Here is a 23,214-nt window from a genome sequence, read left to right on the forward strand (position 1 = left end):
TGACAACAAAAGCCAATTCTATTCAAAGGATTAAGAATATCTATTAAAAGGAGACTCAGCCAGTAGGTTGGTGGCTTTATTGTACCTGGTTGTTTGCATTCAAACTCTGTTAATACTGTAAGCATAGATTCTACCTCAAAGCATTTAGCTTATCGTGAAAGGGGCAACAGTCCTGGAGGACCATGGCTTCTCTCTCATCACAGCAAGATGGTGCATTTAACCTGAGCATGACCATGTCTCAAGGAAGGGATGAGGTTGAGAAAATGGGCCTTTATGATGACCTCATCTGGAGCAGGAACTGAATCCACACTGCTGGCATTTCTCTGCATTGCAGACCAGCTGTCCAGTAATGTGAGCTAACCTGTCCCTCAGGACAAGTCTAGTCTGATTGGATAATGAAATATGGGAGTGGGATGGTTGGAGACAGAATATTTCATAATGCAACCACTCAGGTGAAACCAGACTTAGCAACCCTAGTACCACAAACACGTCATTAGAGCCTCAGTTGATGGTGGCAGATGTATCGTATGCATACAACAGTATTTATTTTTCTAGAATATCTTGGGGATATTCTAATTTTCCCTTGTTGCAATATTAACATCTCTATACAGAAATAAAACATTGTTGTTGACAATGAGGTGAATTCATGTACATGTTCCTACTTTTAAGGAGGGTAGATATTTGTAACTGATGTACTGTTGGCTTGTTTCATTTTTAAGACAACTTCTTGGAACTTGAGCAATACTAGCAGACCACATTTGTGGCCCATCACAAATTGTTTTGCTCATGTGGGATTTCTTATGAATCACTTGAATCCTCTTGATGGAAGTAGTCTTACAATGCTGGAAAGTGGAGAAATTTAGAATTTTGACATTGCAATGATTTAAAAATTGCAGCATGTGTACAAGCCATAGTTAATTAAAACATGAAACATTTCTTACACAATGGCATTCTCCTAACTTTGCTTTCAATAGCACAATTTCACCATTAGGATCACAGCATTGCCTTCACAGATCCTACCCACATAAAATTATTTTAAGGCTCAGGGATGAGCCTAATACTAGAAACATGAAATTATTGAATTTTCAGTACAGAAGGGGCCATTCAACCTTTGTGTCTGTACCAGCTCCCAAAAGAGCTACCCAGCTAGCGCATTTCTTTAGCCCTATCTCTGTAGCCCTCCAAATTCACTAGTTTCAAATATATATCCAGCTCTCTTTTGAAAGCTCCAATGGAATTCACATCCCTCACTCCCCTACACAGCGCATTCCAATTCCTAACAACTCTAAGTAGTAAAGTTACTCCCCATTTCGTTCCTAACTCTTTTGCTGACAATCTTGAAATTGTGACCCCTAGTTACTGACATATAACCTGTAGCAACAGAATATCCTTCTTTACTCTGTAAAAATTGTTCATAATTTTGAACACAACAATAGTCACTTCTTAATCTTCTCTGCTTCTCAGAGAAAAAGCTCAATTTCTCTAATCTTTCCTTATTTCTAAGGTGATTTCTTGGTTTCATTCTAGTAATTCTAGAGGGCGGCACGGTGGCACAGCGGTTAGCACTGATGCCTCACAGCGTCAGAGACCCGGGTTTAATTCCCGCCTCAGGCGACTGACTGTGTGGAGTTTGCACGTTCTCCCCGTGACTGCGTGGGTTTCCTCCGGGTGCTCCGGTTTCCTCCCACCATCCAAAGATGTGCAGGGTCAGGTGAATTGGCCATACTAAATTGCCTGTAGTGTTAGGTAAGGGGTAAATGTAGGGGTATGGGTGGGTTTCGCTTCGGCGGGTCAGTGTGGACTTGTTGGGCCGAAGGGCCTGTTTCCACACTGTAATCTAATCTAATCTAAATCTCCTTTCCACTCTCTCCAAGACTTTAACATCTTTCCTTAAATATGATGCCCAGAACTGAACACAATACTCCAAATGTGATCTGACTAAACATCTGTAGAGGTGTAGCATCATTTCCTTGTTTTTATTCTTGATCCTTTATACTCTGTACTAAGTTATATAAATCAAAAATGTTCCTGGTATGATCCTCAATCTGTGCTGAGTAGCACAGCATTAAAATTGGCCACAGATTCCCAGGTTTCGCATAATAAAAAGCATGAGCACAGATGAAAATCACAAATCAAGAATGACTCTTGGGATGTGAAGTACAGAGGAAAGCCATCAATTCCACATATTAATATTGATACAATTTCACATGCAGTGTCTCGAAGAGAGCTAGATAACAGAGAAGGAGACACTAGCAAATGAAACAAAAGTTTGCCTCTTCTGCAGAACAAAAAACGGCAATCCTCCACATTTTCACCATAGATATCTGGCACAATATAGGTTTATTAAACAATGTATTGGTTGTACTCTACCCTTTCAGGAGGTCCATGTTGATGCTGCTTGCTGAGATCCAGCATGCGTCAAGACAATGTCCAAAAAGCCATCTATAAAAAAAGAATTTGAACAAGCGCTGAAGACCAGTAGAAAGAAATCAAGAAAATTAAGGTCTAGTTTTCCTGCACAAAATACATGCATAACATTTATGACAAAAGTTCAAATAAAATGTCATAAACTTTAAATGTTAACACTATTTCTCTGCAATGCTGCCAGACCTGCTGGGTATCTCCAGCATTTTCTATTTTTATTCATATTAACATTTAATCATATTAACCTCATTTATTTTAATAAAAATAGTGCCCAACCAAGGTACCTAATAGGTTAGTAAAGGCAACCACAGCTTGCTGCAACATCAAGCCATGCAGATTTGAATATCCCCTGGAATTCAATAAGACAAACATCTGTTAATATGGTGTTGGTTGAGGGAGGAATGTTATTCAAGACAGTAGGAAGACATCCTACCCTTTAAATGACTCTTTTAAGGTGAAATGCAACAGCCTTTGATATTTTCACATAATGCAGCTTTCCCCCAAAATTGCTCTGAAGGTCTGGGTTATATGCTAAGCCCCGAAAAGCTTTTGACTTTGAAGCCATACATTTACAGGAAGGTACATACAAAGTTGCATACCCTGTAAGAGAAGCAGTCAATGATATTAATTATTTATCCTGTTTTTTTAATCAGTATATTGGCGAAGAAGGAATAGCATTTGAGTTAGTTGACATTTGGACAGCTCTCGAAACAGTGACAACACCATTAATAACTGCAGTTGACCTTACTGACACGGGCGTTAAACAAATTCATCAGGAGGCACTCAGTACTACTCCAGAGAGTTTGGAACTTACCTCCAGATGTACTTGCAGCCAGCTTCAAACTATTGAGAATGGTTGCAGAAAGAAATGAGCTAATTGCAATGTCTCTAGTAAGTTCACATACAATATGGATACCATGAGGAAATTGCTATTAATAATGGCAAAAAGGGAACAGGCCAAGGGGAGCTAGTGACACTTGTGTGAGTGACATATGTGACTAATCACAGCTTTGCATAAATAGTAGTTGCCACTGATGTCGGTGAACCAAGGTTAGTCATAAATTGAGAAACATCATCAATGTCTCCTGCGTTTGGTCACTTGTCTATCTATCAATGCTATTCTGTCAACTAGGAGAAAATGGATCATGAGGCACAGCCACAATCAAAACAATAGTACTATGAAAAACTAAGCAAATCACATTAGCATACAAATTACTAGCACTGTGTATTAGAATAAGATAAACTCATTGGCATTGTTTTTATCATCTCCTTCATTGTGCAGGAAATCATCTCTCCAAAAGCCGAAAACCATTCATTAGAACTAGCTGAAATTGGTTCTTGCTGTGCTACAAAGAAAGAAGCTAGCTATTCAGTAAGCATGTACTAAGTGGTTAAGACGTTTTCTGCTTTTAACATTTTAATATAGTAAACAAATTGGTGGTAACATTAAAATAAAATATAGAAAATGCAATAGAAGTAAGTGAACACTACATTTAAATAATTAAGAATCATTAAACACGGCAGTTCAGATGAAGCATCAAAATTGCAGCATATGGGAGCTCCTGGATACCATTGTGATCCAGGCAAACACGTCCTCAGTAAGTATTTCAAATTCAAGCAGTTTCAACTGAGAGTTTATGACCTCTGAACTATAACCACTGCAATTTATCAGGGAGGAGAGGAAGTTACCTGGATTCTTTGTAGCAGAAACCAGTCACAATCTTTGAACAGGATCTTCAGATTTGGTTAGTAATCAATAACAGGAGGGTGTGACTGTGAATGAGGCTGTAAGGAGTCTCAGATGGCAGTAGTGCAAGAAAGTCAGCCTTTGCAATTGTCCAATAGGCATGAAGTCTGTTTGGGTGAGAGGGGGACTGCAGGATAGATGAACAAACAGAGCATGGAAGCTTGCTGCAGGAAGCCACGTAAGTAGTGGGGGGCAAAAAAGAATGTCATAATTGTAGTTCTGAGGAAGGATCATCGGGCACGAAACATTAACTCTAATTTCTCTCACAGATGCTGCCAGACCTGCTGAGCTTTTCCAGCAATGTCTGATTTTTGTTATTGTTGTTGGTCATAACTGTAGCAGTAGGTAACTATATAGTGAGAGGGATTGACACAGTTCTCTGCAGCAAAGATTGAGAGACCAGTTGACTGTATTGCCTGCCCAATGCCAGGGTTAGGGATATCTGTTCAGGGATGGAAAAGAACTTGAAGTGGAGGGGCGGGAACCTATTAGTCATGTTCCATGTATTTTCTAATAGGTAGAAACAGGAAAGAGGGTCTGCATAGAGAGTTACAGGAAATAGGCACTAAATTATAAAGCAGACTCTCAAGCTAGTAATCTCAGGATTATTACTTGATCTGCATGCAATTTGTCATGGTGCACATAAAATTAGAGAGATGAATATGTTGCGTAAATGCTGGTGAGAGAGAAGTGGATGTCTGTTCATGGGCCACTGGCCCCAGTGCTGGAGAAAGTGGGACTGGAAAAGTGTTTACACCTGAACCATGCTTGTATGTACTTGCCAATGCACTTGCAAATTACATAAACAGAGAGGGTTTAAAGCTAAATAGTGGGGGCAAGGAACCAAATGTAGAAAGATGTAAGGTATCAAAGAGTAAATGTACAACCTAAGTGAGTAAATAATAAAATGGGAAAGTGAATGTCAGGAAGAGGTCAAGAGAAAAACCAAGAAATACACCAGCAATCAAGACAAGATGCTACAAAGATATGAAAAAGTCAATACTAAAAATCAAGAATCTGAATGCTTCCAGTGTTCACCACAAAGTAAGTGAATTGATAGTGCACATTGAAGTAAGCAAGAAAACCCGATAGCCATTGCAAAGACATGGCTTCAGGACGACAACGACTGTATCCTAAATGTTGAGATATATTTATCACATATCCTTATAGAGTCTTACAGCACGGAAACAGACCCTTCAGTTCAACTAGTCCATGCCAAACATAATCCCAAACTGAATTAGTCCCAACTTGCCTGTTCCTGGCCCGTATCTCTCCAAACCTTTCCTGTTCATGTATGTATCCAAATGTCTTTTAAATGTTGGAATTGTACTAACATCCATAGCTTCCTCAGGAAGCTCATTCCACACGCAAACCACCGTCTGGGTTAACAATTTGCCTCTTTTGTCTTTTTTAAATCCCTGCTCTCTCACCTTAAAAATGTGCCCCCTAGTTTTGAAATCCCCCATCCTAGGGAAAAGACAAATACCATTAACTCTATCTATACCCCTCATTATTTTATACACTTCTATCAGGTCGCTTCTCAACCTCCTAAGTGAAAAATGTCCTAGCCTATCCAACCTTCCTTTATAACTCAAACCTTCCATATCTGGCAACATCCTAGTAAATCCCTTCTGAACTCTCTCCAGCTTAATAATATCTTTCCTAACTATCACGAAAATAGGAAGCGAGGTCGAGATGGAGGAGTAGTACTGTTAATCAAGCATGGCATTTGTGCAGTAGTTAAAGATAATCTTAATTCAAAAGATCAGGACATTGAATCGGTTTGAGCAAAGATGAAGAATAGGAGGGGAAAGTTACAAATGGGAGTGGTCCATAAACTCCCTAACTAACCATAATGAGGTACAAAGTACACAAAAAGAAAAATTGCTTATCATAAATGAATGGCAATAATCATAGGTAACCTTAATCTATATATAAACTAGAAAAATCAAACTGGCAGAGAATGCTTTCCAAGTAGTTTCTTGGAACAGCACCTTTTGGAATTGAACATTGTATTGTGTAATATGGCAGGATTAATTAATGACCTCAGAGATAAGGCATGCCTAGTTGCAACGAGGATTTAAAAAATCCATTAATAATTGTAAACCAATGATAGAAGGGAGAGAGAAAATTAATAGAATTACAATCATAAGGGAAGTACTAAGCAAACGGATGGAGCTATCAGCTGACAAGTCTCCCGATCCATTGACTTCATTCTTGGGTCTTAAAAAAAGGTTGCTAATGAACTGCAAGATACATTGGTGTTAATTTTCCAAAATTCTCTAGATTCAGGAAAGTTTCCATTAAACAGGAAGGTAGCAAATGTAAAATTCAAGAAGCGAAGGAGGCAGAAAACAGGAAACCATATGCCACCCAGCTTGACATTTGTCCATCATTAATGAAATAACAGCTATGCATTTGGAAAAACTTTAGATAATTGGATGGAACCCAACTGGTGAGACCACATCTTGAATACTGTGTGCAGTTTTGATCCCCTTATTTCAGGGGGGATATAAATGCATTGAAAGCAGTTCAGAGGCGATTTACAAGACTGATATCTGGAATGTAAGGGTTAACTTATGAGGACAGGTTGGTCTTGTTTCCACTGGGGTTTAGAAGAACAGAGATGGCTTGATTGAAGGGTCTTGATGAGGTGGAACGAAAGACTGTTTGCTCTGGTGGGTGAGTCCAGAATTAGAGGGTACTGATATAAAATGGGTCAAACTTTCAGGGCACAGTTGAGGAGTATTCTTTTTCTGAGAGTTATGCAGCTTTGAAGTTCTCTGCTGCAGTAAGTGGTGAAAGAGGTGGGGGTCATTAAATAGTTTTAAGACACAATGGAATAGCACAGTTGCTCAGTGGTTAGTACTGCTGCCTTACAATACCAAGGACCCGGGTTCAATTCCAGCCTCTGGTGATTGTGCAAACTCCACACAGACATTCTCCCCATGTCTTGTTTCCTCTGGGTGCTCCAGTTTTGTTCCACAATCCAAAGATGTGCAGGTTAGGTGAACTGGCCATTCTAAATTGTCCATAGTGTTCAGGGATGTGTAGGTTAGGTGAATTAGTCAGGGGTAAACATAAAGTAATGGGGAATGGATTTGGATGGGATACTTTTCGGAGGGTCGGTACGGACTTGTTAGGCTGAAGAGCCTGTTTCCACACTGTAGGGATTTTAATTCTTAAAAACAATTCTAATTGAATAGATTCTTATTAGGCAGAGGAATTGAGAGTTCTCGGGGTAGGTGGGAACATGGAATTAGAAACACAAAGAGATTAGCCATGATTTTATTGAATTATGAAGTCAGCTCAAGGTCTGCAGGCCAAATGGCCTATTTCTGCTCCTATTTTATATGTTCAGAGCAGGGGTCAATTTTGATTCACCTGCACATTTGTATGCCCAGATTCTTGTGGGATCTTGAGAAAATATTCCTTTCGGGCTGTGGTTCAATCATCAAAATTAAATAAGAAAAGCTTTTCCACTTACTTATTAAAGACAAAATAACTTTACACAAAAGAACATAAGAACAGCAGTGGGCCATTCAGCCCATTGCGACTTCTCTGCCATTCGATAAGATTATAGCTGATCATCCATGTCAATTATTTTTCCATATTATGCCAGTATCCCTTCACTTCATTGGCATTTATAAAACTATCAATCTCTGCGTTAAATACATTCTTCCACAGCTCTGTAGGGTATTCCAAAGATTCACAACCCTCAGGCTAAAAATAGGTTATCCTCAGTGACTTCCCCCATATTTGAAATTGTGTCTTCTGGAGCTGGACTCCTGAGCCAGGTGAAACATCTTATCTGCATTTATCCTATTCCTTTAAGTATTTTGTAGCTTTCAATTAGTTCATCTCTCATTCTTTCAAACTCTAGAGGATAGAGACCCAATTTCCCCAAACTCTCTTCAGAGGACAGTCCTGCATCCCAGGAAGAAGTCTGGTGAACCTTTGTTGCACTTCTTCTTTGGCAATAATAGTCTTCCTTCTTAGATAAGAATATTTGGTCCTTAAGAGGACCAACAGAGCTTGAAACTTGAAAAAGGAAAGCATCCAGACAGCCACATCTTATTTTTGTCATCACATTAATTACACTTATAAAATAAAGAAAGCTAACATGAAAGTTAGAAATCTGATGAAGGGTCTGACATTTAAGAATAGGTCAACCAGCTATCTGTGGCCGTGATTTCCTCGTTTTCAGTTTACGTACAGGTGGTTTCAGTGGCAACTGACTTGCATCGAGAAAATCAGCCAGCAACTTCAGGCAGTGTGGTACTTAACAAACAAGGGACCTGATATTACAAGAAGCTTGTCAGTCGCTACTTAAGTGCCTAATTAGCATTTGATCCAGTGGGCTTTGTTGTAGGTGTGAGCAAGAGTGTTCATCACTTTTAAAAAAGCTCCGACACTAACTGAATAAATCATTATATCCAGTCCATGATTTCTAAAGCCACTGATTATGCAAATGAGAATCACATCATTCCTTGTATCTAATATGCTACCTCTTTTCATAGTCTCTGAAAAGTCCACTTCCTCCATGAAATCTAAAACAGAAACAATCCATCTTGCTCAGGAATTCTTGCTCTGCCATTTTATAATATGCATGAGGCATTTTATAATATGCATGAGGAATTGAATGACATGCAGTATTCAATGATAGAAACTGAATCTTTGTGCCTGAACATCATAACAGATGGTATTTTCCATCAACAACACCCCACCTTCTTGTACCAATTTCTCTCTCTAGCATTGAAAAAAGGACAGACAATTTCCAAAAACTCATAATCAATTGTAAAGGTTGTTACAACATGGCAGGGAACCCTTCTGCATATTAGACGAAACATACAGAAAAGCTCACCTCGCCTCGTAATCTGTTAAATATGAGTGAAAGAGAACTACTCAAATTCCAGACAGTATTTTAGTTAAATCTTACTTTCCCCAATCAAAAGAAATTTTATCTTCTCCAAGCTTATTTGATTAGCATATGACTATAATATAAGAGATTTTTCCCTCATTTTTGCTTTTTCTCATCTCACTTGACTAAAGAACAAAGTATAGGTGGAATGACTGCTTAAAATCAGAAAATATTCTTACAGTAGATTTCACCACACCATACTTCCTTATACTTGTGAATTATAATAAGTTAAACTGTTGGTAAACATAATTTTCACAATAGGGTGTACAGAGAAAACTAATCTATATTGAAGTGGGTATTAAAATGGAAATTCCAAATAAGTTAGTTGGAAATAAACAGTTATGACTACACTGACACTTTTTCACTATGAATACACATCTAAAGAAAAAGTTTTTTTATTTAATTTAATATTTCTTCCAATGCATTCACCTTATATTGTTCCTTGAGATTAATCTTTAGTAATTTTCAATTTAGTTTAACTTACTGTATTTTTTCTCAGTTCCTTAACAATTTTAAAATGGTTGATTTAATGTTCTGCCATTTTTAACACCCCCGTTTAAACCTTTTACACACAACTGATAGCTATAAATGCTGGGTTACTTATCCTCAGCAATATACTGAAAAATAACAATCAGAATATAAATTTTGCTCACCCGGCATAGGACAGGAAAAGTCAACAGCAAGCCAAGTCCACACAGCTTATTCGTTAACCCATCGAAAATCTAGTTCTGGAAAAGTTAATTTAAGTACCAGAATATTTCAAAATTCCATTATATTGAGCTGGGGTATTTGGGTAGAACATATGATTACAAAACTGTTTTTTCTTAAATCAAATTCCCCCACTATAACATTCATTACCAGCTCCTCAATTTAGTTCCAGTGTCAAGTAAGCTCCTCACACTGAGAAAGTGATCTCTTTTCATCCAGCTTGGAAATGCCTCTGTCATTACTTCAGTCAGTAGTTATAGAGTATTACCAGTGCTTTACATCATATACATTAATACATTAATGCTCCATGCCAGTTCACACTCATTGATAAAACACGTGTTAAATTGGACAATAAATCTTCAAGGAAGGCCAAATTCCATTTCAGATTGGAGTGACAGCATAACTTCCCCCACTTAAATTTCATTCATAGCTCTTTTATATTTTAATGAAAAAAAACTACTGCAAGAAATTTATTTCTGAACTGATTAAAAGTTATTCCAGAAATAACTCCACAGAGGTAGGAGTATCAGGTATCCCATCACCAACTCACCCTTTATTTACATGCTGAGAGTCCTTGACATTGATCCAACTCCCTCAGAGCCAGCTCTCAAAATGAACAGTCTGATACTCTTGTTTTTTTCTTGAAAATACCCCAATATTACTGCCATATAGCAGTAGTGCTTATTTTCCCCAGCACCTATGTATGCGTAGAGGTGAGAGACACAAAAATACCAGCTGACTAAATAACTTTATTAATACTCTACACCAGAAAAACACACCTGTGGGCAAGAAATCAGTAACAGGCAGCGCCCCATTGGGCAATGCCTTTGTGAACAAAAAGGTGAAGGGCAGGAACATTTCTTTTTTTTATTTTTAATTCAACATTATATAAATTGACAATACACATGACACACTAACAGTCGATAGTCAAAAAAACTACAAAGAAATGGGGTCTCGAAAACAAACATCCCAAGTCCCCCTATAACCAACAGGAAAAGCAGTACACAGAACAGACAAAATAAACGTTCCTGTTCTTAGAAACAAAATCACAATAAACAATAAAGAAAAACAAAAAAAATCCAAAACAAAGTTTACCTTAAAGAAGAGGGAGAGACAAAAAAGAAACCTCTCCTCCTTAGTACGAAGCTCAATAGCAGTAATGAATACACTGACTGTGTGGTCCAGGCAGTTCGTAGGTCAGTCCCCCTCCAAAATGGAGAGTCCTTCACCACTGATCCAGCTCCTTCAGAGGCAGTTCTCAGACCAACAGAACTTCTGACACTTTTTTTAATATGTCTGACACTCCTGTTTATTTTTTCCGTGTGAACTCCTGTTTAATTTTTTCTTCTTTTACTTTTTAAAAATTTTCCCCCACACCACCACCTAACAGCAGGAGTTCTTATTTTTCCCCAGCACCCATGTCGTGTGTGTGCAGGTATCAGACACATTGAAAAACCAGAAGTGTGTAAATCTTTATTTATATTCCACCACCAGGAAGAAACACCCGCGTGGCCAGTGACAAGCAGTGCCCTTCTCGAGAGAGGGCAATGCTGCATGATCAACAAGTGAAAGTAAGGCAGGAATTAAATTAAAATACAGTTGGAGGGGGAAATAAAACACTCCATTCCCTGCGATGCCCACCTCTCCCTGAAAATCACGAGGGTGTTGGTAGACACCCCGTGCTCCTTCTCCAGGGACGTCCGGGCTCTAAAATACCTGCAGAAGAGGGGCAGGCAATCAGCCCTAATGACCCCCACCATGGCCCGCTGCCTGACCTGTTTATGACCAGTTTGGCCAGGCCCAGGAGCAGATGCACGAGGAGGTCCTCTGACCTACCCTCCCCCCTCCATACCAGGTGAACAGCTGTAGATGGTTTCCTTGAGGACACTATCCTAAGGAAATCTTGCAAACATGTCCTGGAACTGAGATGATAGACCAACAACAACCATCTTCCTATGTGCCAGATATGATTCCAATCAGAGGAGAGTTTCCCCACCATCAATACTAGATTTGTTAGGGCTCCTTGATTCCATACTCAGTCAAATGCCACCTTGGTGTCAAGGGCAGTCATTCTTACCCAACCTCAGGAATGTAGTTCTTTTGTCCATGTTTGAACCAAGCTTGAAATGAGGTTAGTAGCTGTTTGGCAGAACCCAAACTGAGCAGATTATTGCTGAGCAGGTACTGTTGATGATATGTTTCATCACTTAATTAACTGATAGGTGGTAGTTGGCCAGGTTGCATTTGTCCCCCTTTTATGTGTAGGACATACCTGGGCAATTTTCTACATGGTCAGGTAGATGCCAGCATTGTAGCTGTACTGGAGCAACTTAACTAGGGGTGCAGCAAGTTCTGGAGCATTGGTCTTCAGTGTTATAGCAAGAATGTTGCCAGGGTACATAGCCTTTGCAGTGTTCAATGACTCTTATTGTATCTTGATATTATGTGGAGTGAATCGAATTGACTGAAAGCTAGCATTTGTGTTTCTGAAAATCTTTAGAGGATGCCAAGATGGATTATCACTTGGCACTTTTACCTGAAGATTGTTGTGAATGCTTCAGCCTTATCTTTTGCACTGATGTGTTGAGCTCATCCAACATTGAGGATGGGGATATTTGTGGAGCTGCTTCCTCAGTAAGTTGTTCAATTGTGCACCAATATTCATGACTGGTTGTGACAGGACTGCAGAATTTAGATCTTATCTACTGGTTGTGAAATCACTTAGCCCTATCTATCACTTGCATTTTATGCTGTTTTGCATCTTATTCACGTTAACATCTCATTTTAGGTATGCCTGATGCTGTTCCTGACACACTCTTCTGCACTGTCCATTAGACGATGGCTGATCTCATGATTTGGGGGTATGGTATGCTGGGCCACAGGATCGCAAGCTGTGTTGCTGATGCTGATGGCCCACGGTGCTTCATGGATGCCCAGTTTTGAGATGCTAGATCTGTTTGAAATGTCTCATTTAGCACACTGATAATGTCACACAACAATAGAAGATATTTTCAATGCAAATTCAGGGCCGTGGTCTCGCTTAGCAATACTATCTGCATCCATGCTATCCTCAATGCCTCCTCCAAGTGTTGTTCAACATAGAAGAGCCCTGATTCATCAGCTGAGGGAGGATGGTTCATGATAATCAGCAGGAGGTTTCTTTGCCCATGCTTAATCTGGTTCAATAAGACTTTATGCTGTCCAGAGTTCCTCCCGACTGTATATTACTGCACCACCACCCCTGCTGGTCTTGTCCTGCCAGTGGGACAGGACATAAGCAGGGATGGTGACTTCTGGGACATTAGGCACGATTCCATAAGAATTAGATTAGATTCCCTACAGTGTGGAAACAGACCCTTCGGCCCAATCAGTCCACACAGACATTCCGAAGAGCAACCCACCCAGACCCATTTTCCTCTGACTAATGCACCTAATGCTATGGGCAATTTAGCATGGCCAATTCACCTGACCTGCACATCTTTGGACTGTGGGAGGAAACCAGAGTACACAGAGTAAACCCACGCAGACACGGGGAGAATGTGCAAACATCACACAGACAGTCGGCAGGGGCTGGAATCAAACCTGGGACCCTGGTGCTGGGAGGCAGCAGTGCTAACCACTGAGCCACCATGCCACCTCAGTACTATGTCAGGCTGTTGCTTGTCAAGCTTGTGAGCTAGCTCTCCCAATTTTGGTACTCGTCCCCAGTTGTTAGTAAGGGGGGATTTCATAGGATGGACAGGGCTCTTTTACTTTTGTCCTTTCCAGTATCTAGATCAATGCCAGATGATCTGTCTGGTTTTATCTTTTGAGACTTTCTAGTGATTGTTATAACCAAGTGGCTTGCTAGGCCATTTCAGTGGACAGTTAAGAGTTAACCACCTTATTGTGGATTTGGAGTCATGTGTGAGCCAGACCAGGTAAGGACTGTAGTGTCCTTTCTGGAATTGAACCAGATGGGTTTTTTTGATAACCGACAATGATTTCATGGTTATCAATAGACGCTTAATTTTTTAAAAATCTAACACTCTCAATCTGAGAAGCAACACTTACAGGAATCACAGATTGGAGAAAGGGAGTCAACATATTTTCCCATATCTCCAATCTTTAACCCTGGTATGATGTCAGAATAGAACCACATGCCAAAACACAAATTCACCTCTTAAGACAATATTTGTATTTCCAAACAGAGCTCTCTCAACACTCTGGGTGAAAATAATTACCCAAGAAACTATATACACCAAAAAGATTCAGAATTAATTTTTGGTGCATTCTAACTGAATAAACTTGGCCACAGCATCCCTGGGTGCTCTTGATTACAGCAGAAATGACTGCATAGCAAATATTACAGAAGTATTTTTGTCTGCATTAATTCATTGATCTTACTCTGTTGTAATTAGAAACAGTATGTGCGAAGATTTGTAGCTCGGGTGCTCGTTGCTGTTGTTCTGTTCGCCGAGCTGGAAGTTTTTGTTGCAAACGTTTCGTCCCCTGGCTAGGCGACATCATCAGTGCTTGGGAGCCTCCTGCGAAGCGCTTCTTTGATGTTTCCTCCGGTGTTTATAGTGGTCTGTCCCTGCCGCTTCCGGTTGTCAGTTTCAGCTGTCCGCTGTAGTAGTTGTTTGTTGATGGAGTTTGTGGATGAATGCCATGCCTCTAGGAATTCCCTGGCTGTTCTCTGTCTGGCTTGCCCTATGATAGTAGTGTTGTCCCAGTCGAATTCATGTTGCTTGTTGTCTGCGTGTGTGGCTACTAAGGATAGCTGGTTGAGGCGTTTCGTGGCTAGTTGATGTTCATGTATGCGGATTGTTAGCTGTCTTCCTGTTTGTCCTATATAGTGTTTTGTGCAGTCCTTGCATGGTATTTTGTACACTACATTAGTTTTGCTCATGTTGGGTATCGGGTCCTTTGTTCTGGTGAGTTGTTGTCTGAGCGTGGCTGTTGGTTTGTGTGCCGTTATGAGTCCTAGGGGTTGCAGTAGTCGGCTGTCAGTTCCGAGATGCTCCTGATGTATGGTAGTGTGGCTAGTCCTTTTGGTTGTGGTATGTCCTCGTTCCGTGGTCTTTCTCTTAGGCATCTGTTGATGAAGTTGCGCGGGTATCCATTTTTGGCGAATACCTTGTATAGGTGTTCCTCTTCTTCTTTTTGCAGTTCTGGTGTACTGCAGTGTGTTGTGGCCCTTTTGAATAGTGTCCTGATGCAGCTTCGTTTGTGTGTGTTGGGGTGGTTACTTTCATAGTTGAGGACTTGGTCTGTGTGTGTGGCTTTCCTGTATACCCTTGTAGTGAATTCTCCGTTCGGTGTTCTCTGTACCATCACGTCTAGGAATGGGAGTTGGCTATCCTTGGCAACAGTATACTTGGCATACCTGCAATTTTCTAAAGACTCAAAACTACACAATTGATTGTGTCAAAGTCCATTAATATTAATGCCTTGCATTTCCTGGTGAAATATGGTAATAAGAGATCTATGCAGAATTACAGACGAGTTTACTTCAATTAACCTGATCGATCAAATTGAGTAGAAAATGTTCTTCTCATTGTCAAAGGATGCCTATCCATTTCACATTGCAAGATAAAATGAATTAATTGAAGACTGAATATAACTCTTAAAAATTGAAAGTAATTCAAATCATATTCTTGTCAAAAAGCTTTTAGGAAACAGGAGTGGCACACAATCTCTATTCAGCAGAGTACATGTACCAGTTTAGATATTGTGGCTGCGTTACACAGCCAACTAACTGGGCATTAATTTTTAAAATCTCAATATATTGTAGAATTATAGGCTCTCAGAATGGTTACAGAACAGAACAAGGCAATTCAGCCCTTCATATCTATAGTGGTTCTCTGCAACAGTGGCTCAGGAGGTCCCATTCCCCACTCTTTCCCAACAACACTTCTCTCTGTAATTTTAATAAGATACACATGACAATAAATAAATCAATAGATTAATAAATCAGCATTTTTGAATATCGATCATACCAGGAGAGATCAACTGAGGGGGAAGAGATTGAGAAGAGATGGAATTTGAGGGGTGTATGACTTGGAGGGAGAGATATTACAATTATCACATTCTCTTTTAAAAACTCTCAAACTGAATCTACTCTACTGCATTGTCAGGCAGTCCACTTCATATTGTTACCATATGATGTGTAGGAAATATTTTCCTCCTGTTACCTTTGGCTCTTTTGCCATTCATCTTAAATCTTTGATGCTTAAGCCTTCCATTTTTCTCTATCTGAAGAAGTCAAATTGGACTGGAAATGTCTGTTTCTCTCTTCAGATATTGCCAAACCTGATAAGTTTCTACTGCACTTTCTGATTTTTATCTGCACTATTTAGATCCCTCATGATTTTTAAACTTGATCACAACACATCTCAATCTCCCTCTTCTAAAGACAACAGTCCCAGATTCACCAAATGGGTGAAGTCAGTGTTGGTCTGTGTGTGATGTGTCTCAAATGTATATGTCTGTCTGAGTAGCTTTTCCCTTGGCCCTACCATTCACCAATATTTCCCCAGTCTCCAAACATAATAGGTGAAGTCAGTCTGGATTGTGCCTGCCATCCTAATCATATTTCTCTCAATATAACTTCCCCCATAATCAACCTTCTTATCTCAACCCTTCCTGCCTTTTTTGGAGATCAATCCTAGCTTCCCTCAATCCTTCTCCTTCAGGTTCCCTTAGCCTTTCCAGAGTCAGTTTCCTCCTGTCTGTTTGTTTTGTGTGCGCAACACAGCACTGTGTTTAACAATGGGGTCTTTAATTAAGTCAACTTCAGCTGTCTTCCTACAGTGTCCTCCATCACAGGTAACATATCCACAGCAGACTACTGAGCCCATTTAAACAAGATTGCACTTCAATCCAAACACTTCCCCACAACCCTCTCAGACTCTTCAGATATTCACCCCTCAAACTACCTCCCCTGAACATCATTGCTCTTTAGAGCTTTCCTTTTCATCCATCCCCTTACACACCCTGAGTCTTTTGGCCCTCTACTCTGCCTCTCCCTCCATTACCATACATACTCTCTCCCTCCAGGTCATACACCCCTCAAATTCCATCTCGTCTCAATCTCTTTCCTTCAATCAATCTTTCTTGGTATGATCGATATTGATGTATTTATTGTCACGTATCTTATTAAAAATACAGTGAGAAGTGTTGTTTAATGTTACCACTCTCTGATGCCATGTTAAAACACAGAAAAATACAATATTTAAAATTTTTAAAATGAGAAATATTAGGTTATTTTTTAAGTCAATAACTTGGAGAACGTTTCTTTCTATAAATATGCCCTCACTTGATCTCGATTTAATGTTCTCACGTGGCTATTCTTCCACCACCACCCCCACCCCCACCCCCAACCCCCGACGCAACCGCCTGCGCCCTCCTGTGGTTGGGTTGAGATCTGCAGCATCCCTTTAGAACAAGGAATCGCTGCCAGCGAAATGTTGCTTGACCTGTGAAGTATTTACAGCATTTGCTGTTCGGATCACAGGGAATGTTTCACCAATCTACACTGAGCACCAATCTACACCCCAAGGTCAGGTGTAATGTCACAGTCTATGCCAGTGTTTCACTTAAATATAATTAGCTACATAGATTCAATTAATTGTTACTAAAACAGAAATTGCTTGAAAAACTCAGCAGGTCTGGCAGTATTTGTAGAGAGAAATCAGAGTTTCGGGCCCAGTGACTCTTCCTCAGAGCTGCAATTAATTGTCAGTTTGCTTTTCACAACTTTAATTAGTAGGGTATTGACAGTCGAGTCTGAAGTTGCAGAGTCAAAAAATGTGGCACTGGAAAAGCACAGCCAGTCAGGCAGCATCTGAGGAGCAGGAGAGTCGACATTTTAGTATAAGCTCTTCATCAGGAGTGTATTGCACAGTTGCCTAAATCAGAACATTGAAATTTCAATTCCGACTCCATTGAGTTGAGCCTATGATCCAAGTTGACACTCGTAAATGTTGCTCAGAGAATGCAACATTTCAACTTCGAATGCGAAAATCGGCCCAAAAGTTCCCACCCTGTTTGGATTTGAATTTATCCATTTGTCTTTAGATGTTTTCTGCAATGGAGATTCTTGTTCAAAGGCTTCCTGCTACAAACCTATCCAGGAATCCACAAATCCAACAGTAATGAGAACCCACATGGAAACCATGCTTTTTTTTTAACTGCAATGTGCCATGTTTTAGAACATAGAACATAGAAGAATACAGCGCAGTACAGGCCCTTTGGCCCTCGATGTTGCGCCGATCCAAGCCCACCTAACCTATACTAACCCACTATCCTCCATATACCTATCCAATGCCCGCTTAAATGCCCATAAAGAGGGAGAGTCCACCACTGCTACTGGCAGGGCATTCCATGAACTTACGACTCGCTGAGTGAAGAACCTACCCCTAACTTCAGTCCTATATCTACCCCCCCTAAATTTAAAGCTATGCCCCCTTGTAATACCCGACTCCATACGCGGGTAAAGGTTCACACTGTCAACCCTATCTAACCCCCTAATCATCTTGTACACCTCAATCAAGTCACCCCTAAACCTTCTTTTCTCTAATGAAAACAGCCCCAAGTGTCTCAGTCTTTCCTCATACGATCTTCCTTCCATACCAGGCAACATCCTGGTAAACCTCCTCTGCACCCGTTCCAGTGCCTCCACATCCTTCCTATAGTATGGCGACCAAAACTGCACACAATATTCCAGATGCGGCCGCACCAGAGTCTTATACAACTGCATCATGACCTCAGGACTCCGGAACTCAATTCCTCTACCAATAAAAGCCAGTACGCCATATGCCTTCCTCACCGCACTATTTACCTGGGTGGCAACTTTCAGAGATCTGTGTACATGGACACCAAGATCCCTCTGCTCATCCACACTACCAAGTATCCGACCATTAGCCCAGTACCCCATCTTTTTGTTATTCTTCCCAAAGTGAATCACCTCACACTTAGCTACATTGAATTCCATTTGCCACCTTTCTGCCCAGCTCTGCAGCTTCTCTATATCCTGCTGTAACCTGCCACATCCTTCCTCACTGTCAACAACTCCTCCGACTTTCGTATCATCCGCAAACTTGCTCACCCAACCTTCTAACCCCTCTTCCAGGTCATTTATAAAAATGACAAACAGCAATGGTCCCAAAACAGATCCTTGCGGAACACCGCTAGTGACGGCACTCCATGAAGAAACTTTGCCATCAACTACTACCCTCTGTCTTCTTCCATCCAGCCAATTCCTAATCCAAACCTCCAACTCACCCTCAATGCCATATCTCCGTATTTTCTGCAGTAGCCTACCATGGGGAACCTTATCAAACGCCTTACTAAAATCCATATATACCACATCTACCGCTTTCCCCTCATCAACCTCCTTCATCACCTTTTCAAAGAATTCAATAAAGTTTGTGAGGCACGACCTGCCCTTCACAAAACCATGCTGACTATCCTTGATCACATTATTCCTATCCAGATGTGCATAAATCCTATCCCTTACAATTCTCTCTAAGACTTTGCCCACAACAGAAGTGAGACTCACCGGCCTATAGTTACTAGGGTTATCCCTACTCCCCTTTTTGAACAAGGGAACCACATTTGCTATCCTCCAGTCTTCTGGCACTACTCCTGTAGACAAAGAGGACATAAAAATCAAGGCCAATGGCTCTGCAATCTCCTCCCTTGCTTCCCAGAGAATCCTAGGATAAATGCCATCAGGCCCAGGGGACTTATCTATTTTCACCTTTTCCAGGATTTCCAACACCTCTTCTCTACATACCTCAAAGCCATCCATTCTACTTATTTGTGACTCAGTATTCACATCGACGACAATTTTTGTGATTTAAATTCTGGCAGCACTGCCAGCTATTTTGGCAGTTCCTGTGAAAAGTCATGCTTAACCTCAGTGTGGGGTTAGGGTGCAAGAGAGGTAAAGAAAGTGTTGTGCCAGTAAGTATGGTACCAACTGGGTAAGGGCAGTACTATGCCAGGTGCTAGATGAGTGAACGAATGCTTAGGGTCGGTCCGGCAAGGCAGGGTTGAAGACAGAGGGGTAGTGTTAGGTCCAGCATGTGGAAGGGAAAGGTGTTCAGATCCAAATTGTCAAACTCAAGGGATGGTTGCATGTGGAGTGGGTCAGGTGGGCAAGATGGACTGTTGGTTCAGCTAGGGTGATTTTCAAGTTTGGTCATGAGGGATAATGGCAGATCAGGATTCAGGAGGGAGTGCTGGTACATCCTGAGAGGAGGGTAGAGGTGGAGGGAGTAATTCTGGCAAGGTAGGGTGATGTTGGGTCCAGCGAAGGGGCTCTAGCTGGTGGGGGGGGTGGTGTGGCCAAGGAAAGGAAACTGATTGGGTCATGGGGTAGGGTCTGACATTAATGTACTCTTTTGGAGGATTCTAGACATGCAAGAATTGCCCATCATAAAATTCAATTTTCTAGTCAGTTCCATTGGAGCATTGCTAATCTGCATAACACTTACATACAACTCCAGTCTGTGTTACTTCATTATAATGGCCTAGATAGCCTGATGGAGAAAGTGAGGACTGCAGATGTTGGAGATCAGTGTCGAAAAGTGTGGTGCTGGAAAAGTATAGCCAGTCAAGCAGCATCCGGGGAGCAGGCAAGTTGACATTTTGAGCATAAGCTGTTCATCAGGAATGTGGGTGAGACACAAGGGGGCTGAGAGATAAATAAGAGGGGGTTGGGGCTGGGAGGAAGGTAGCTGGGAATGCAATAGGTAGTTGAAGGTGGGGGGGGGTGATGGTGATAGGTCAAAGCAGAGGGGGGAACGGATAGATGGGAAAGAAGATGGACAGCTCAAGAGGGGGGTGCTGAGTTGGAGGGTTGGATCTGGGATAAGATGGGGAGGAGAGATGAGGAAACTGGTGAAATCAACATTGATCCCACCTTGGGACTCTCCAACCACATGGGATCAATGTTGGTTTCACCAGTTTCCTCCTCTCCCCTCCCCCATGCTTAATATAGATTCAACCCTCCAACTCGGCACGACCCTTTTGAACTGTCCTACTTGTCCGCTTCATTCGCCACTCTGACCTATCACCATCACTTCCCACTTCCATCTATTTATCACATTCCCAGCTACCTTCCCTACAGCCCTCCCCCTCTCCCTCCCATTTATTCTCAGCCCCCTTGGGCTACCTCCACACTCCGGAGGAAAAGTTTTTGCTCAAAATGTCAACTCTCCTGTTCCTCGGATGCTGCCTCACCGGCTGTGCTTTTCCATTACCACATTTTGGATGGCCAGAGAATCTTTGGAGCAGTGCAACATTCAAGAAGCTTGATACCATCCAGGACCAAGCAGCCTGCTTGATTGGCACCACATCTACAAACATTCAGACCCTCTACCACCAATGTTCAGTAGCATCAGTGTGTCCAAACTATAAGATGTACTACAGAAATTCACCAACCTTTCTTTCAAACCCATGTCCACTTGAAGTACAAGGGCAGCAGATACATGAGATTAGATTAGATTCCCTACAGAATGAAAACAAGCCCTTCTGCCCAACAAGTCCACCCAGACCCATTCCCCGACATTTTACCCCTGACTAATGCACCTAACACTATGGGCAATTTAGCATGGCTAATTCACCTGGCCTGCACATCTTTGGATTGTGGGAGGAAATCCATGCAGATACGGGGAGAATGTGCAAACTCCACACAGACAGTCACCCAAGGTGGGAATCGAACCAAGGTCTCTGGCGCTGAGAAGCAGCACTGCTAACCACTGAGCTACCATGCTGCCCTTAATGGGATACACATCAACATCTGCAAGTTCTCCTCAAAACCACTCAACATCCAGACTTGGAAATATAGTGTCATTCCTTCAGTTTTGCTTGGTCAGGAACTCCCTTCCTAATGGCATTATGGGCGTAGCTACACCAACTGGACTGCAGCAGTTCAAGAAGGCAGCTCACTATCCTCTTCAAAGGGCAAGTAGGGATGGATAATAAATCCTAATTCAGCCAGCATTGCTAACATCACATAAATGTAGGAAAGCAAATGATATACAGTCTGTTCTGTTGTAATGCAATAGTTCTATTCCTGCACAATCCCGTGTTATAAGAAAATGATGTAATAGCAGCACCATTTAAACCAATGAGACTGGAATTGCATTATAGCCAATACAGGTAAGGAAAGTTTGTGTTCTACAAATAATGGTCTAAATTCTTCAATCGTGTTATAATTAATTTGCATTAAAGAAACACAGGTTATAGCAGAACAGACAGCATTGGCTTTCATTAAAAGAAGATTTAAGTTCAGTTAAACAAGGCCTTACTGCAGTTTTCACACATGGAGATCACACCTGGAATATTACATGCAGTTTTGATTGCTCTACGTAGACTTGCCATATGGAGAGTGCAGCGAAGGTACACTAAGCTGAAACTGGGGATACAGGACTATCCAATGAGGAGGGAATGGATGACTGGGCCTGTATAATCACTATTGTATAGAAAGAAATGATTGAAGCATTTAAAATACTGACAGAACTGGAGAGGTTAGATGCAGGGAGGAATTTCCCCCAACTGGGAAGTCCAGAACCAAAGAACACAGTCTCAGAATACAAGGATACAAGATTTAGGACTGAGAAAAGGAAAAATACTTTTCACTCAAAGGATAGAGAACATGTGGAATTCTGTACCACAGAAGATGTGGGTGCCAAATGCTGAAAATATTCAGAAGAGAGATTTTTTCCAATTTTAAAGGGGAATATGATATTGAGATAGAGGATCAGCCATGATCATATTGACTGGCAGAGCAGGCTTGAGGTTCAGAGAATCCCTGCATTGTGGAAACAGGCTATATGGCCCATTGAGTCTACACCAACCCTCCGAAGAGCATCCCACCACCTATCCCTGTAACCCTGCATTTTCCACAGCTAATCCACCGAGTCTGCACAACCATGGACACTATGGGCAATTTAGCATCGCCATCTTTGGACTGTGGGAGGAAACCGGAGCACCCGGAGCAAACACATGCAGACACAGGGAGAATGTGCAAACTCCACACAGACAGGACAGACAGTCACCAAAGGGTGGATTCAAACCTGGGTCCCTGGCGCTTTGAGGCAGCAGTGCTAACCACTGAGCACCATGCCACCCTATATATTAAAAAAAGGACAATCAAGGTACTGATTTAATCCTTGAAGATTGCACGTCATTGAATGCAGCACTCTCTCAGTAGCACTGCAGTATCAGCCCTGTTTTACATTTAAATTAGGAGCAAGAATAGGCTATTCAGGCCCTTGAGTCTGCTCCACCATTCAATAAGATCATTATCTCAAATTCACATTCCTGTTAATCTTTCACCATGCTTAACACGAATCTATCTACTATAAAAATATTCAAGGACTCTTCTTCCATCTCCTTTTCAGAAAGAAGCATGACCCCC

At 41.2% G+C, this 23,214-nt stretch overlaps 1 protein-coding gene across 6 annotated transcripts in view; it reads right to left on the reverse strand.

Annotated features, from left to right (window-relative positions):
- The window catches only part of LOC122560664 (ankyrin repeat and fibronectin type-III domain-containing protein 1-like), a 931,085-nt gene that overhangs the window by 877,728 nt on the left and 30,143 nt on the right, over nt 1–23,214 (reverse strand). For 3 of the 6 annotated variants that reach the window (XM_087997831.1, XM_087997829.1, XM_087997834.1), the window contains exon 2: nt 2,371–2,442. In XM_087997831.1, coding sequence (XP_087853957.1) covers nt 2,371–2,387 — 17 coding nt within the window. In that variant the 5' untranslated portion in view covers nt 2,388–2,442. The other 3 variants (XM_087997832.1, XM_087997833.1, XM_087997830.1) reach the window with 3 other exon arrangements.

This window comes from Chiloscyllium plagiosum, unplaced genomic scaffold (assembly GCF_037043375.1).
Source record: "Chiloscyllium plagiosum isolate Xiang-an unplaced genomic scaffold, Cpla_swu_hap1 HiC_scaffold_20, whole genome shotgun sequence".
Classification (NCBI taxonomy): domain Eukaryota; kingdom Metazoa; phylum Chordata; class Chondrichthyes; order Orectolobiformes; family Hemiscylliidae; genus Chiloscyllium; species Chiloscyllium plagiosum.